The following is a 16,467-nucleotide window of genomic DNA, read 5'->3' on the forward strand; positions in this document are numbered from 1 at the left end:
CCCCCATCACTGTGTTACACGGATGGACATTCCCTCCGGTCCCCGGGAGAAGGCGCCCGGCAGCTCTGAGTCCCATCCCAACTGCCCCCTGTCCTGTCACCACAGGCTGGGCTGGGAGATTCGGCAGGTGGCAGGGAAAGGCCTCTGGGCTGTGTTTGCCCTGGCTGGGGCCCAGACCTAGCATCAACAAACAGGCAGCCCCTCCCCCTCCTGGCCACAACTGGTCTGGCCCAGGGACCCCACATCATGCTGCCTCAGGCCACCCACAGCAGCCCAGCCCAGCTCCCTCCAGTCAGGATTGAGGACCCCAATACCCACATGCTGGGTGACCTTGATGCCAGGCCTGGCCCCTCAGGAACTGCCAGTGGGAGCCCTCAGCCCTTTGCAAATGGCTTCAGTGAGCATCCAGGATATATGTAGCTAGGAGGTGGTGGGGGGGGGGGGACCCTGGTCAGTACCTCTCTTACTGACTACCCAGTGGGCAGTCTTCAAGCCCCTTTGGAGGGTGAGAGACTTAGGGTCCCTCATGACCAAGGTAAGCTCTGATCTGGGGATTACGCTAGCCCCAGATCAGGAGGGAAAGCCAGTCCCTTCCTATTTTTCAGCCATTAGCAGGGCAGGAGCTTGGGTGGTTTGAGGGATTGCCACCATCCCAGTGCCTTTCTCTTTAGTCCTCCCAGCTCCCTGGCACTCCCAGCCAAAGCTGAGTCTCCTCCCTCGGCTCACATCTTCCCCTTCATCCACTCCCCTCAGGCCAGGGGAGAGGACAGAGCCATTTCCCTGTGACACGAGGGGAAACTGAGATAGGCTAGGGCTTGGCTCTGGTGAGTCAGTAGGAAGAGAGTCCAGGAGTCCTGATTCCCAGCCCAGGGCAGGGGAGAGGTTAGACCTGTCCTCTGAGGGCATTCCCCCGGTTCCAGGATGGGGGCAGACATGACACAGAGACATCCAGCTTGGCTAGGAACAGCAGAGGCCATGGAATTAATCGGATCAGAGCCAGTGGCTGAGAAGCAAGGGACACAGCTGTTCTGGGAACCCCCCAGCTCACCCCCAAGGTCAAGGCCTCTCCCAGCTCCCTGCTGGCTAGGCCTGGGGGGCCTTAACACCAGCCACCCACCTCTGAGCACCAAGGCCTTGGGTGGGAGGCAGGCAGGGGTGGGATAGGAGCCCCCCAGTCAAGAACAGGACAGCCTAAAACCCCTCCCCCCCCCCCAGGGCACTAAGTCTCCATCCCCACTTCCCATGGGCAGACACAGCTGTCTCTTACTCCTTAGAAATAAGGAAATGGGGGGCATGGCCAGGGAGAGCCCAGCGAGGCTCAGCACAAGCCCAGCCATGCTCCCCTCCTGTCTCACTGGCCCTAGCCCTGTCTGTCCCAGCCTCAATCTCGTCTGAATACCTGGGGTGAAGAGAGAAGAACTGATGCAGGTAGCCTCCCCGCTTCCCCCCCCCCCCCCCCCCCCCCCCCCCCGTCCTCACCGCTCTCCCACCTCTGCTTGGGAAGGGTGAAGCAGGCAGAAAAGACATTTTGTGTCTGACTGATATCTGAAAGTTCCCCACTGAGAGCACCCTCCACCGAAGCTAAGCATTGCTCCGTTCTCTTCTGGCTTCAGGGAGGTGAGCGCGGAGCATTTCAGGGACTAAGAGGGCACTCGGAGAGAATCTGCTCTGGACTGAAGCGTTCCTCCCCCAGGACTCAACTGAGCCCCTCCTGGAGCAGCTGCTCCCCCACCTAGGGGCTCTTTAGCGCTTGGGCTGCCCCTTTGCAGCAGGCGGGCCGGGGGAGGGCCCCCCCCTCCCCAGACCAGCCCCTCCTCCCGCCCGCCGCCTGGGATTGGCGGGCCGGGGGCGGGCCAGGGGCGGGGCCGGGCGCCCTTCATCCCCCGCCGCTGCGCTTAGCCGGGAGCAGAGCGGACAGCGCCAGCCAGAGCGGAGCTCCGTGCGTCCCCCACCCGCCGGGCCAGGTACCGCTGGGGGCGCCGACCCCAGCCCAGGGCACCGGGCGGGCAGAGCCCTACCGTGCACCCTCCCGTCCGTAGCCGGGCTCCGGGCAGCTCCCCTCGCCCGCCCTGCCCCGGGCAGGGGCCTCCCCCCAGCCTCCAGCGAGCCAGAACCCCGCGCGATCTGGGCTCAGGTCCGGGGACCCGCCAGGCAGGACTCAGCTCCGAGATGGAGCTGGTATCCCGGGAGAGGCACCTCGTCGCCTCGGGGCCTGTCGGCAGGGCCGGGCGGGACAGCAGGAGGTCAGCACTCGGGGCTGGGGCCGCAGGAAGCCTTGTCGGGGCTCGGGGCGGTGCGCGAGGGGCTTCCCGAGGCAGAACCCGCGGGGACTAGCTGGAGAGCGTCCCGGAGGGGGGCCCAAGAGGGGCCGGGAGCGGGCCCTGGAGCGCTGCCCCGACGGGCGCCTGACAGGCAAATCTGCCCGGCTGGCACGCCGGGAGTCCGGGTATATTTATCCCGGCCGCGTTGGGCAGGGGCTTGAGGGCAGATCGGGCCAGGCTGCCTGAGGGGCCGCGGGGCACATGTTGGTCCCGGAACCCGTGCCATTTGCAGCCGGGCCAGCGGGCACGGCGGGTACAGGGCGCGTGTGGCTCTCTGGCCCGAGGGCGGGGCTCTGTGCGCGCTCCTTGCCGCCTCATTGCGCGGTGAGGGTGTGAGAGCGGGCGCCGAGCGTAGGGCAGAGGGAAAGGACCAGGACTGGGTTTGCAGGAGCCCGCCCCCGCTCCATTGGCCCCTTCGATTGGCCACAGCGAATGCGTGCGTTTGTTTACACCCGGGGAGGGGGAGGCCAGGGGCGGGGCCTGTGGGAATCCGCGCTCTCCCCCGCAGTGACCTGAGCCCTGAGCTCAGGTAGAGGCTCTAGGACAAGTCTGAGAGGACTAAGTCAAAGGTCCTTGCACCTTGCACCCTGGGGACACCTCGACCCAGGCCCACCCTTCCTTCAGCCCGCCGGTCCTGTCTTTCCTTCCATGACGGCCTTGGGCCACTGTCCTGTCCCTGGGAGAAGCCTTTGGACCTTCCACCCCTTCCTCTTCAGTACGCAGTGTGGCATGGGAGCTCAGTTCCTTCTAGAGAGGAACAAAATGCCCCAGAGCTTCTCAGTCTGGAGCATAGAAAGCCGGAGAGATCTGGGGACAGTTCCATTTTGAGAGGGGTCGGTTCTGTACAACCTTGGAAGTCTTCCTGTAGGAAGCACCAGAGGAGGGAGGAATCAGGGGTGGGTGAGGCCAGGCCTGGCACATCTCCAAGAGGGCTGGAGTGACTGGAATCAGAAACGAGAATCTCTGACCCCCTGGGGGGTTGGAGACAGGGGGCCAGTTCTCTGGGGAGGGTGTGGGTGTATGTCTCAAAACTCCACTCTGCCTGGGCTCGAGCCCATGTCTTCACTGGCTTCTCAAACCATTCTTTCTTCAGTACTGGTTCTTTTGGCCCACATCACTACGCCCCCCTCCACACACACTCCCCCCCAGTCCAGGGCTCCTGGTGGCCAGACCATAACAGATTGCTCCTGTCCTGCTACCTGCTGCCCTAGCAAGTGGCCTTGGAGCCTTGGGCAAATCGAGAAACGGAGGCACAACAAGACAGCCTGGGTGGTTCGAGGTCTCTGGGTAGGGCCAGGGAAGGTTTTTGAGCTGAACTGAGTGCACCCTGAAAGTCCAGGCTGGGTGTGGAAACAGGCACTCATTCAGAGGGGAAAGCATGTTTTAGGGGAGTGGTTGACTGCAAGGGAGGTACGGTTTTGGTATCTGTGTGCGCAGAAAGCTGCGGTGGGATGTGCAGCCTGTGCTGTGGTAAGATAGGAGCCCTGCAGGCACACGGTCTAGTGCAGACGTGGCCAGGGGCCAGGGGCCACTTAGAGCTGGGCTGACATGGGCTGGGGGCTTGCCAAGGGCCTTGAACCCATTCTATTCACTTAGCAACACATACTGAGCACCTACCGTGTGCCCTGCGCACCTTCAGTCTGGTGGGTGGACAACTGGCCTTTGACTCTGGAGAGGAAGACAGATGTGGGGGGGGCACTCTAGAGGACCAGGCGGGGCTTCTGGGGGCCAAAGGGAAGGACCAGCTGCTGGGGCAGGAGGGGCTTTCCGGTCAGCGGCCTGGGGTGGCTTGGTTTTGAATTTCCGCTCTGCGGGCCACGTCCTGTACACAGCCTCTCGGCCGGCACGTCTGCACACGTGCGTGGCTGCTGAGAATGGGGGTCACTTCAATTGGCCATCACTTCTGTGTATCTTTTCCATTGTGCGGGTAGACAAGCGCTGGACTGGGGAGCGGTCTTTCCAGCTGGGACTGGCCATGCACCTGCTCAGTCCCACCGGCTGGATGTCCCTGCACCCAGCTAGTAGGGGTCTGACCTGCCCTTGTAGGAACCTGCAAATGCTGTGGCAGCCTTCTTGCAGGGTCTTGCAGGGTTCCGCCTGGCCATCCCTGTGGTGCTCGCTGGGCCTGCTGCCCACTCACCTGGGCCTCTGGCTCTCTCTCCCCTTCTCATTCCTTCTGGGGTTCTCTCTGTCTTTCACTGGCTGTCTCCCTGTTTCTCTGTCTCTCTCCACTTGGCTATCTCTGGCTGGTTGGCCATCTCACCTCCCTGGTTGTCTCTCTCTCTGTCTCTGTCTCCCTGTCTGAATGTCTGTCCACCTCTCTCTGTGTGTGCATTTTTCTGTTTGTATACCTCTATATCCATCTGCATTTCTCTTTCTCCCTGTGCCTCTCTGTCTGTCTGTCTGGATCAGTATGCGTGGACACATGTACCACACGTATGTGCTTTCTGTCCTTCCTCTTTCCCTGTCTCTCTCTTCCTTCCCTCTGCCTCTCTGCTTCTGCCTGACATTGGATGGTGCCTTTCCTCCAGGCCGACCTTGCCTCTAGCCGCCCACACCAGGGTCTCCAATGAGTCCTGAGCTGCCCCAGGCCCCTGCTCCAGCTTTCCTTGGGGCCAGAAGTCCGGCTGTCCAAATATTTGGCCGCCTCCAGGGGATTCCGGGTCAGGAGGGAGGAGGATGGGCTGGCTGGCTCGGGGTCTCCCCTGCCCCTGGGGGGCCACAAGCACGTGATGTCCTGTCCTTTGCCTCAGCTGGGCCTCGGGCTGCACGTCCCTCTCAGCAGGCTGGCAGTGGGGGGAGGGGGCTGTTTCTGGCTCTGGCCCAGTCTTGAGCCAAGAGGTTCCAGCTACAGCTTCCCTTGGGGGAGCAAGGAGGGTCCTGGGCTGGGTGGGAGGGGAGGCCTAGGTGTCTCAGGTTAGGCCCAACTCTACGCATCTGTTGGGTGTCTAGAAAATGTACCCTGTCACAGGAAAGTCCAACTTCCGGCCCCAGCTGGGCCCCTCAGATCCTCCTAGACACTTCCGGATGCCCAGAACACAGAAGCACAGTCCCCAGACACCAGGGCCAGGGAGCTAGACTAGGAGGGATTGGCGTTGCCGACACATCAATGCTCTGGGCCATCTTCCTTTCTCTGGATGTGCCCCCTCTTGCACACCACCCGCCTCAGTACCAGCCCGGCGTTGGCCAGGCACTGCCTACTTACCCACTGTTGTGGACAATGAAGGAGTAGTGGACGGGGGCCTGGGTCTACTGAGGTCAAAATCTGGAGTCGTGGGCCTGGAAGAGGGGCTAGGAGTGTATAAGGCTATAGCACTCTCCCATGTTCAGAACACCCTCCCGCGTGCCCTACGTCTAGTCCCCTGACTTCAGCAATCATCTCCCCACCAATCCCTGGGGCCGTGCCTTGAGAACATATAATTCAGACAGGTCCATTCAATCCAGTTTCCTTGTTGACTGATAGCTTGTCCTAGGATGGTGTTCTCCCTCTGAAGCCTGGAGAAGCAGATGGGCAGAGGGGTGCCGGGATAGGAGGGGCCCCTTGTCTCTGCCGAGGAGGGGAATAAGGATGGCTGAGCTGGAACTGGGGGCAGCCCTCATCCCTGAGCCTCCGGGAATGATCGCAATGGACCTGCAGGCCAGGCCAGCTGCCTGTCCCCTGACATCTGGGCTGAGGTTAGGATTGCCCAAGCACCAGAAACCTGGGGGCTGCAGCAACAAGTTCTATGGGGTCTGTGTCCCCACTAAGCTTATGTGGCTGCAGGACTGAGGGAAGGACAGCGTGGATGCCTCCCTGTAGCTAGCTAGCCCACTACTGCAGACCTACTGATGTCCCTGAGCATTGGGGGAAGAAAGCAGTGCTCAAGTCCCTGGTGGCTCCAAGGACCTCGGTTGTGGGACAGAGAGGTATGTGTCCCACAGCAGCTGATGCAAACAGTGGCCTGGATTCCTGGGCCTCAAAATCTTTAATTAGCCAAACTTAACACCTGTCGAGGTGTGCCTGACAAATTCTCACTCTGTGATGGCCGCGTGGGCGAGCGTTACCTGCCGCACCATCCTTGTGGTTCCTGGCCTCTCCTGGCCCTTATCTCCCAGCAGAGCCAACAGGCCCCAGGGCAGTGGCCTAGGCCATCGATTTCCTGCCCAAGTCCACGCTGCACCCATGACAGATGCCATTCTGATGATCTGCCCAAGGTTGCAGTGATCTTTCCAACCTGGAGCCTGACCCCTCTCTGGGAGCCCATGGCATGGTCTGGGACAAAGGCCTTGGGGAGGCTTCTCACTCTGTCCCCGGCTTTGCCAAACCTCATGGGACCCCTGGAGGGCAGGAGGACACTGAGGTCCTGAGTCGGGAATGCTCTGCCCCTGGTCCCCCTGGCCCAGGGCCAGGCCAGGACTCAGACTCAGAATGTCTACTCTGGGCTTTCCCCACAGTGGGTCAGAATCGGCTGGCAGCTTGTGTTAGGCAGAAGCTATCCCTGAGTCTACCCTGACTCCCTGATACAAAGGAGCCTAGGCGATAGGCCTGAGGGACGGCAGATGTCAGAAACGGGCTGCCAGCCTCAGGGAATGGCTGGGGGCCACTCGTCTCCACCCTGGCTTCTCAGCCCTTAGTCCTGCCCTACGCTGAAGTACAGACCCGTTGACCTGGCCTTCAAGGCTTCATTGGGTTTGTCTGTGGCCGTGGAACCTTCTTCAGTCTGCCTCATAGCACACCTTAGAGCCTTTGCCCACGCTGTGCCCTCTGCTTCAGGGACTCTTTCCCATTCCACACTTTTGGGACTCCTCCTGAGATTTCAGAACTGGCTCCATCACCTCCTCCTCTAGGAAGCCTTCCTTGATGCCTCTGTCTCCCCTTTTTTGAGTCCCAGCACTATGTGGCTCACATTCAGCTGCTGTGCATGGGTATATGTTTGGGGATTTTGTCCCTTCCAGACTGGAAGCCACTTAAGGAAGGATATTCCATGTCCTCTCTGGGATCTCAAGCCAGGCCAAAACCCAGCAGTACCTGACTGTGAGTAATAGACAGGACGTGAAGGTCTAGGCCTAAGTCCTGCTGGGGGGATGGGGAACCTGGAGCCAGGAACTCAGGCCCTTTGGCCATGACCATGCCATGGGCTGTGGTCTCCCTGGAGGTAGTGCCTGGCTGCTAGGGAAGGATATTAAGGCAGAGAAGGGTGCTTTGTCCAAGCTGCCAACTCAGCACACTCTGAGGGCCTGTCCCAGCCTGCCCAGGGTGGGAGGCCCGAAAAGGGCAACCCTAGCTGAGAGCCAGGGGGCACCAGGGAGTGACTCTGGAGATAAGATGCTGGCATCTCCACACCCAACTGGGACCCTTGGAGAGGTGCTGATGGTGAGGCTTAGGGCAGGGGCATGAAGACAGGCTGACTTCAGGGGCTCTCATCCAGGGGAGGAGAGCACGAGAGGAGATGGTCACATTGTCATAGTCCTGAGGGGCAGGGCTGGAGGTGAGATGGGTTCAGATGCCAGCATCAGAAAAAGGGGAGGCAGGGTGAGGGAGTCCAAGGGTGCCAAGTGTGGGTCCCCAGCATCTGAACTCTGGCCTAGGGCTGCCTGGGGCAATGGTGGGCTGCCCCCAGGACACTGGGGCCTGAGGCCTGAACCCAGCTTCCTGTCCCCACGCATAACCCCGAGTGCTAAGACCCCTGGTGCTCTGGGTTCTAAGTAGACCTGAGACCGTCAGGATCCAGAGGGGGATGGGGTATTCAGGGCCGGATCCAGAGTTCCCAAGCAGAGGGGCTGCTATGGCGTCAAGACGAGACTCTGGGAGGGGCGCCTTGCTGGCTCAGTGAGTAGAGCATGCGACTCTTGATCTTGGGGTTGTGAGTTTGAGCCCCACATCAGGTGTAGCGATTACTTAAAAATAAAACCTTAAAAAAAAAAAAAAAAGACTAGGCTCTGGGGGACCTACATGACAGTGCTGCCCCCTCCTTGGTCTCCTGCTGGCCTATGTAGCCTTCAGGATGTCCTTATAGATCCTGGGGCACTGTGCCCAGGTACCTTCTGGGCATGGGGTAGGTGGCTCCCAGCCCCAGTGATAGGAGAGGGGCCAGTGAGGTGTGTGGCAGGGGGCAGGGGTGGTGGGGGGCAAGTAGGGGAACTGGCTCCTTAGAGGCCCACCAGGGCCATGCCTTGAGGGCAGGGAAGGGAGGATGGATCCAGTGGCCCAGGCCCCTCTACAGCGGCCTCAGGCCCTGAGTTCCTGGCCTGGGGTTCTGGGAAATGGAGAATCTGCTCAAAGGGTCCACTCCTGGAGGGTGGCCACCTAAGGGGTGGGGGTATTCCCTAGGAGGAGAGGCTTGAAAGAGAACGTGGCCCTAAGGCCAGGGCTGTGTGGAGGGTGACGCCTGTGTGGCCCAGAGAGCTCGGCCCTGGGACACTCATTTCCTGGAAGGCCCCCTGAGGGCCCTTCGCGGCCAGGCGGGCAGGGGCCAGGTGTCCAGCCACCCAGCACCGCCTCAGGCCTCCTGGCTCCGGGGGGCGGGGGGGTAGCCTTTGCGCCTGCCGTTCCCAGCGCCAGCTCTCAGACCACAGAAGGCCCTTTGTTCTGGCTGCCAGCAGTGTCCGCCGGGCGGCTGGGAACGGGGCCCACAGCCCTCACCCTCTCCCGAGGCCTCCAGCCGTCGGGCAGTGCCATTCTAGGTTGGCTAGGAGGCCCCTGGCACACAGGGCCGGCACAGGAAACCGTCTCCCGGTATTAATGTCAGGGAGGGGGTGTCGGTCCGGGGCCCACCCCCAGAGTGGAGTCTGGATGCCTGGGACTCAGCATCCTAGGCTCCAGGCACCACTGGACTCTGAACTCAGGTCATCCAGCTGATCCTCACTGCACAGATGGAGAAACTGAGGCCCCCACGGGCTTGCCTGGGCTGATATGTGGGTGGGGGGGGAGGCAGGGAGCGCTATGTATTGGCCAAGGTGTCCCCTCAGGATGTCCCGGAGAACTCAGGTATCTGAGCTCTACTCCCCCAAAAGCAGGGCCCAGGGAGGCAGCAGGCCCAGCCGCATATGCACGTAAGTCCTGAGTGACCTTCTGGGAGGTGTGATACGGCTATAGACTTCCGGTGGGAGGCTGGGCCATGGGTCCCGGGAGCGGGGATAACCAGAGGGACCCATTGCTCTGCAGACTTCTGTGTTGGTGTGAGAGCTAGTGATCCTGCTGGTGGCCCTGACCATGGAGGCACCTCTGCAGACGGAAATGGTGGAGCTGGTGCCCAACGGCAAACACTCGGAGGGGCTGCTCCCAGTCGCCACCCCCATGGCCGGCAACCCGAGGTGAGCAGAGGAGAGGCCCAGCCCCGGCTCAGGGCAGGGCAGGGTGCCGAGCAAGGGCTGGAGGTGAGCTGCCTGCTCTGGCCTGTGCCTGCAGGGTCGAGGGCCCCAGACGGAGCTGTGTTGAGGGCGAGGGCTTCCTACAGAAAAGGCCCAGCAAGGAGCCGCACTTCACTGACGTGAGCCGGGGTGCACTGGGGGTTCGGGACACCGCTGGGAGCTTGTGTGCAGTAATGAAGTGCTCTGGGGCAGCAATGGGAGGCTAAGGGACAGTGAGGGGGAACGCTGGGAGGCCCTCCATGCTTTGCTGACCCCCGCCCCCCAACTCCCATCTCACTCTGGTGCCTGCAGTTCGAGGGGAAGACCTCATTTGGGATGTCAGTGTTCAATCTCAGCAACGCCATCATGGGCAGCGGCATCCTGGGCCTCGCCTACGCCATGGCCAACACGGGCATCATCCTTTTCCTGTAAGTCCTCTCAGCGAACCCTCCCGAGACAGGAGCCCTAAACAGGCCACCAGCCATGACCTCCCAGGACCCGCCGGTTTCCCATCCCAAGACCCAGGCTGCAGTGGGTGGGCTTAACCCAAACCACAGCTAAAAAAAACCCGCCATGGCTGGACAAACAGCCCTCATTTCCCAGCAAAGCCGGTGAGATTACAACACAGGACAAGCCTAACAGACCCGAGTCTATCCTTCTACCACCTTTACACGTGATGAGCGAGCCCCCGCGGCCAGGCCTTGTGCGGGCACATGTGTACTTTACCTGGGAACTCTGCCCTGCTGCCCAAATGGAAAACGTGTTTGTTCCAAGAATGCAAGGAGGGGGTGCTCAGAGGCCCCTTCTGGGTTGCGGCTCACCGTGGGTCAAATGGGTGGTGTTCACCACTGCTGGGGCCTGTTGAACTTGCATCCACACCTGCTGGGGGTCCAGACACCTGGGTCACAGACCCACACACCCAGGCCTCCCAGAGCTCCTCGCCCCTGCCACCCAGGGAAACCCCAGGTGGCTTCCTTTCATCCATCTTCCTCAGGTTCCTGCTGACGGCCGTTGCCCTGCTCTCCAGCTACTCCATCCACCTGCTACTCAAGTCCTCAGGGATCGTGGGTGAGCCTTCAACCCAACCTGGAGCAAGGGAGGGCTGGAGCGGGGAGAGCACCCCTGACTGTTCTGACTCCTCGTGCCCACAGGCATCCGTGCCTACGAGCAGCTGGGCTACCGTGCCTTTGGGACCCCAGGGAAGCTGGCAGCGGCCCTGGCCATCACGCTGCAGAATATTGGAGGTGAGGCAGGCAGACACGGGCAGGCGGTGGGCTGGTGGGCAGTCCGAGGGCTGGCTGCCTTGGCTGACCCCAGTGCCTGCCTACCCCTCTCCCCCCAGCCATGTCCAGCTACTTGTACATCATCAAGTCTGAGCTGCCCCTTGTCATACAGACCTTCCTGAACCTGGAGGAGCAAACCTCGTGAGCCCCAGGGTGGGGCGGGGCTGGGTGAGGGTGGGAGGTCTTCGTCTACCCCTCCGTGTGCCCTGCTGGCCCCGGCAACCCAGGCTGGGCTAGTGGGAGAGACGAGACAGTGCTTGCAAGCGGCAGCTGGAGGGGCAGAGAGCTGCCAGCCGAGCTAACATTCAGTCGACACTCGTTTAGGGAGCACCTAGGGGAATCCCCCAGGAAGGCCAGTGGGGGTAAGGGGTGCGGTGAGGCCGAGGAAGCTGGGCCCCCACCTGGGCCTGGACCCAGCCTGTGAGCACGCGAGGGCCTGAGAGCCTTGGGCTTAGCTCTAAGCCCCTGCTATTCCTGACCATGGCTTGCGTGTTAGCTGACCCCCAACCAAGAAATTAAGCCCATGGTGTCCCAGTTGCCCATCATCAGTTTAGCCAGCACTAATGGAATCAGCCATGTTTTGTGGGTGGAAACAGAGATGACAGCCAGGCCCTGCCCTTGGCCACACAGCCCAGGCAAGCAGAGGGGTGTGAAGTTGAGAGCAGCTCTGGGAGGAGAGAAGCAGTCAGGATTCTTCCCCCGACCCCCCACCGGGTCCTGGGGGCCTTTCCCAAGGAGTTGGCCTTTAGGCTTCCCTGAGAAGGGGGGTCTCATTCCTTATCCCTTTAGTTCTCTGTGCCCCCTGTCCCTTGGTGGTGGCGGGGTGCAGGATGATGCAGGATACAGATGTCAGGAGGGACCACAAGGGGCACCAGACGTTGGCAAGTCCCTGATCCCCCCATAGAAAATGTCCCACCCCTCAGAGCCAGGTTCGTTCATCCCCCTGCCTCCCTGGGCCCCTGGGGGCCCCTCCCTGGGTAAGCTGGACCCAGACCTGTGTGTCCTGAGAAAAACAAGAGCAGTGACTATACCTATAATGGTCAACAAGCAGGAGCCCGGCGCCTTAGTCCGCACCTCGCCCAGGAGAGTGCTGAGAGAACATCCATTTTGCAGATGGGGAAAGGGAGACTCAGTGCTCTGAACAAGTATTTTCCAGAGGTCACTCAGTAGCACCCCGGGTGCACCGATTAGGTATGGAGGCAGACGCCCCCCACCCTAAGGCTGAGGAGACTGATGTTGGCTCCCCACTCCTGTCCCTGCAGGAACTGGTACATGAACGGGAACTACCTGGTGATCCTAGTTTCTGTCACCGTCATTCTGCCTCTGGCACTGATGCGGCAGCTTGGTGAGTGTGGCAAGGCCAGGGCCTTGGAGGGGGGATGTTGGAGGGATGCCTGGGAGGGGACCCCAGTCTCAGAGCCCCTCCGCACTTTGCAGGCTACCTGGGTTACTCCAGCGGCTTCTCTCTCAGCTGCATGGTGTTCTTCCTAATCGCAGTGAGTCACCCTCCGTGCTGGAGTGGAGGGCAGGTGTCCCGGGGAGGGGGTGGGGGGCAGGCTCCTCTGTCAGGGGGAGGGGTCAGGCCTTTCTGGGAAGCCTGGGTCAGAAGGCAGCCCCTTCCGTCCTGATCTAGGTGTGGCGTCATAGTGACTCCCGGGCAGATCTAGCCTGGCCCTGATCTCATCCTTTCCCCAACCCAGGTCATCTACAAAAAGTTCCATGTGCCCTGCCCACTGCCCGTCAACTTCGCCAACATCACGGGCAACTTCAGCCTCGTGGAGGTCACCAAGGAGGAGGCACAGCTGCGGGTTGAGACAGAGACCACAGCCCTCTGCACCCCGAGCTACTTCACACTCAACTCACAGGTCCCAACAGGCCAGGGTGGGGGCGGTGGGCCCCGTGAGAGTGGGGGGGCTGCCCTGACGTGGTCCCCGTGTCTCCCCAGACAGCATACACCATCCCCATCATGGCCTTCGCCTTCGTCTGCCATCCCGAGGTGCTGCCCATCTATACAGAGCTCAAGGAGTAGGTGTCTGTGGTTGAGAGGGGGGCAGCCACCTTAAGCTGGTTTGGGGAGAATGAATGTGGTCCTGACAGGACAGGGGGTGGGGGTGGGGAGGAACGGGAGCCAAGTCACTTTATCAAAGCTCTCCGTGGCTGCCCTGAGGGGCGACTGGGGACAAGAAGGAGACTTCTTCAGCTGCCAGATGGTGAGGGTGTGGTGCCGGAGAGACCCCAGGGCACAGGGGGGTCTCTGGTGTGGCCCAGCTTGGCACCAGTCCCCTCCCCTGCTTCGCCGTAGTCCCTCCAAGAGGAAGATGCAGCACATCTCCAACCTGTCCATCTCCGTCATGTATGTCATGTACTTCCTGGCTGCCCTCTTCGGCTACCTCACCTTCTACGGTATGGCTGGACCATGGGGGCAGAGGCAGAGGCCAGGCTGGGGGGCACGGGGCTGGCCAGTGGCCATGGCACCCTGCATACTGTAGGCGCTAAGTAGGTGTGCGACGCCTAACTGTGCCCTGCGGCTGTGGAGGTGAGTCTGTTGCCACTTCGCACAGTGTCAGGGTCAACCCAGGCTCAGAGCCCACCCCCCTCCCCGGGCCACGTGCTGACCGCCCTCCCTGCCTGCCGCAGACGGGGTGGAGTCGGAGCTACTGCACACCTACAGCAAGGTGGACCCATTCGACGTGCTGATCCTCTGTGTGCGTGTGGCCGTGCTGACGGCAGTCACACTCACGGTGCCAATCGTTCTGTTTCCGGTGAGCCGGTGGGTAGGTGGACCAAGGCAGGGTGGGACGGAGGGAGCTGACAGATTGGTGACTCTTCCCACCCCCACCCCCCAGGTGCGCCGTGCCATCCAGCAGATGCTGTTTAAGAACCAGGAGTTCAACTGGTTGCGGCACACGCTCATTGCCATTGGCCTGCTCACTTGCATCAACCTGCTGGTTATCTTCGCTCCCAACATCCTGGGCATCTTCGGGGTCATCGGTGAGGGTCTGGCCCAGCTGTGTATAGAGACAGGGCATGGGCCCAGAGAATTTCCTATCTGCAAATCCTGGCAGATTCCTGAGATCATACCCTACATTTAAGTGATGGCTACTGGCCATGTGTGCACAACTTGGCTTCCTGTCTGAGATTTTGTCCTTAAGGCTATTCTAATCCCTTTTGAGGGCTCAAAACCAGAGACAGTTCCCCTTGCTGGGGGATGAGGTGGAGCCCAGGTGCGAGGGACCTCCATGAATGATCTCACTGGGTCTTGTCCCCATTTCACATATGAGAAAATTAAGGTCCATCATGATTAGGGGAGTAGCAGAGCCATACAGCTGGTAAGTGGGGGGCCTTGATTTAGCTCTAGGATAATGGGACTATAGGTTTGGTACTCTGTCCACTGTCCCATCCCAGCTGGGGCTCTGAGCTAGAAGATCAGACAATTCTGAGATATCTTTGGGGTGACCCAACTCAGAAGACTCACTCCCCAACCCAAGTCTGCAAGGACCAACGCACAGGCCTGGGGGGCCGAGTGTCATGGATATCATAAGCAAGACTGTTGGTTCTATATATCTGAAATCTGACTTAAAAGTGATTTAAGCAAAAAGGAATGAATTGGCTCAAATAATGAAAAAGGCTTCAGGAATAGCTATATCTAGGAACCCAATATCTTCAGGGCTTTGTGTCTATCTCTTGGCTTGCCTTTTCTCTTTGCTAGAGATTCTTCGACTGCCAACAGCACTAGCTTTCCATCCAGGTAGACAGAGAACCAGGGGAGGGGCTGGTGGGCTCTCCAGAATCAGGCAGAGCTCTCAAGTGGAGTCTCAAGGAAGACATTCCGCCAACAAGGAATGTTTGATCTCACTGAAGGGTCCACCCCCAGACCTTAGCCAGTATGCGGACATGCCTCGTTCTTTGCAGGTGCCACATCTGCCCCATGCCTCATCTTCATCTTCCCTGCCATCTTCTACTTCCGCATCATACCCACCGAGAGGGAGCCTGCAAAGTCTACCCCCAAAATCCTGGTGCGAGGGTCCTGGAGGTTGGTGGCCTGGTGTGGGGCTGAGGGGGTTGCCCTGACTGCACCCCTGACTCTGACTCCTGTCCCCACAGGCCCTTTGTTTCGCTGTGCTTGGCCTCTTGCTGATGACCATGAGCTTGAGCTTCATCATCATTGACTGGGTGTCAGGGACCGGCCGGCATGGAGGAAGCCACTAGGAGGAGACACCCATCCTGTTCTGACTACTCATCCACGTACCCCTGCCCAGAGTCTTCAGCCCTTGCTCCCATCTAGCCAAGGGGGAGGAGAAAGACGTGTTAACACTATGGCATTTGGCCCTGCCTCACATCCTCTCTGTGGAAGGTTTCTGTCGGAGCCAGGACCAAGGCCCTAGGGCCACTCCCTTTCTGGGCTCCCGGGCTCCAGGGGCTGCCTGGGCTGAGAGCAGGGTAGGGCTGTACCCTTGCTCCCTCACTCTTGCCTCAGCTCCCACCCAAGCCTCTGTTCTCCTTTGCACAGATGCGCACACGAGGCCCAGCAGCTGCCTCCCGAGGTCACACAGCCTATAGGGCACGTAGAGCTGGAAACCAGGCCTGCAGCCATCTCCCCACCGTGCTGCTGGGCCGTGGTCTGCACCCTGGGGCCTCATCTCCCTCAGCTCACTCACCTCTTCCCACTTCTGTCCCTGAGGCCCCTTTCAGGCACTTGGACTCAGGCCCTTAGATACTCTTGTCTCCTTCTCCCATCCCCGTCACCAGAAGCAGACCATTCCCCCCCACACCTGGAGCCAGCAGGTTCTTTTGAGTGTGAGGCTGGTGTGGGCACCCCCAAGGGACCCCTACCCTGTCCCTTCACCAGTCCTGGGGAGGCTGGGACTCCCCCCACCCCAAGCCTGGGCCATAGCTCACATTCCACTTCTGGGAGAAGAAAGAGGCTGGGGCCCGGAGTGTCTCTGTCCCCTGGGAGCCAAAGACCCCAGGGGCTGGTCTGGGGCAGGAGTGGAGAGGTGGTGGGCCCCCTTTTATAAATATTATACATAAGACCAGCTATGTTGTGTATTCTTGATCCCCATGGCCCCTGTGCTCCTAGAAAGTGGGTAGACATCGGGACATGGATGGTAATGGGAGCCCCTCCGGCCTCCTTCCCTGAGATGAGGGTGGGGACAGGCCCCCTTCCTCCCAACCCAGCCAGTGGTATGCTCAGACTCAGCTCTGGATCTGGGCCAGGCTTAGCACAGACCTGCTTTCTCACGGGGTGAGGTGGGGAGGAATTAATGAGGCCCCAGGAAATGGGACAGAGAGAGGCCTCCGGAAGGAGGCAACGTGAGGTGCATCCCCAGCAGCTTCAGGGAGGGTCTGAGCTGGGGGCAGCCGAGCCCTGTGGAAGCACTGTCGAAGGGCCCCCTGCCCTCCCTGGCTGCCGTGTCAACCCTCTGTCAATGCTTTGAGTCTGGGAACAAAAGTCCAGGAATCCTGTGACCTGTCAGACTGATCTTCTGTTAATAGTAAAACCCACTGTGAATAAAGGTGGGTTAGTGAATTCC

General features: G+C 60.4%; 1 protein-coding gene across 4 annotated transcripts; it reads left to right on the forward strand.

Moving 5' to 3' along the window:
- The first annotated feature begins 1,883 nt into the window (after positions 1–1,883).
- On the forward strand, positions 1,884–15,971 carry SLC38A3 (solute carrier family 38 member 3). Of its 4 annotated transcripts, XM_032411324.1 has the most exons (18): positions 1,914–1,964; positions 7,257–7,335; positions 9,318–9,353; positions 9,466–9,614; positions 9,709–9,790; positions 9,963–10,078; positions 10,645–10,718; positions 10,802–10,894; positions 10,993–11,074; positions 12,196–12,278; positions 12,371–12,429; positions 12,634–12,798; positions 12,879–12,958; positions 13,236–13,336; positions 13,571–13,695; positions 13,780–13,924; positions 14,846–14,949; positions 15,038–15,971. In XM_032411324.1, exons 4-18 carry the CDS (start codon positions 9,514–9,516, stop codon positions 15,140–15,142), a joined length of 1,515 nt encoding a protein of 504 aa, XP_032267215.1. In that variant the 5' UTR covers positions 1,914–1,964; positions 7,257–7,335; positions 9,318–9,353; positions 9,466–9,513; the 3' UTR covers positions 15,143–15,971. The 4 variants fall into 4 exon arrangements, with proteins under 4 accessions (XP_032267213.1, XP_032267215.1, XP_032267214.1 ...); XM_032411323.1 differs by lacking the exon at positions 9,318–9,353; XM_032411322.1 differs by lacking the exons at positions 7,257–7,335; positions 9,318–9,353 and having other exon boundaries at positions 1,884–1,964.
- Positions 15,972–16,467: the final 496 nt, after the last annotated feature.

The sequence above is a fragment of the Phoca vitulina genome, unplaced genomic scaffold (genome assembly GCF_004348235.1).
Source record: "Phoca vitulina isolate PV1807 unplaced genomic scaffold, GSC_HSeal_1.0 scaffold13, whole genome shotgun sequence".
NCBI lineage: Eukaryota > Metazoa > Chordata > Mammalia > Carnivora > Phocidae > Phoca > Phoca vitulina.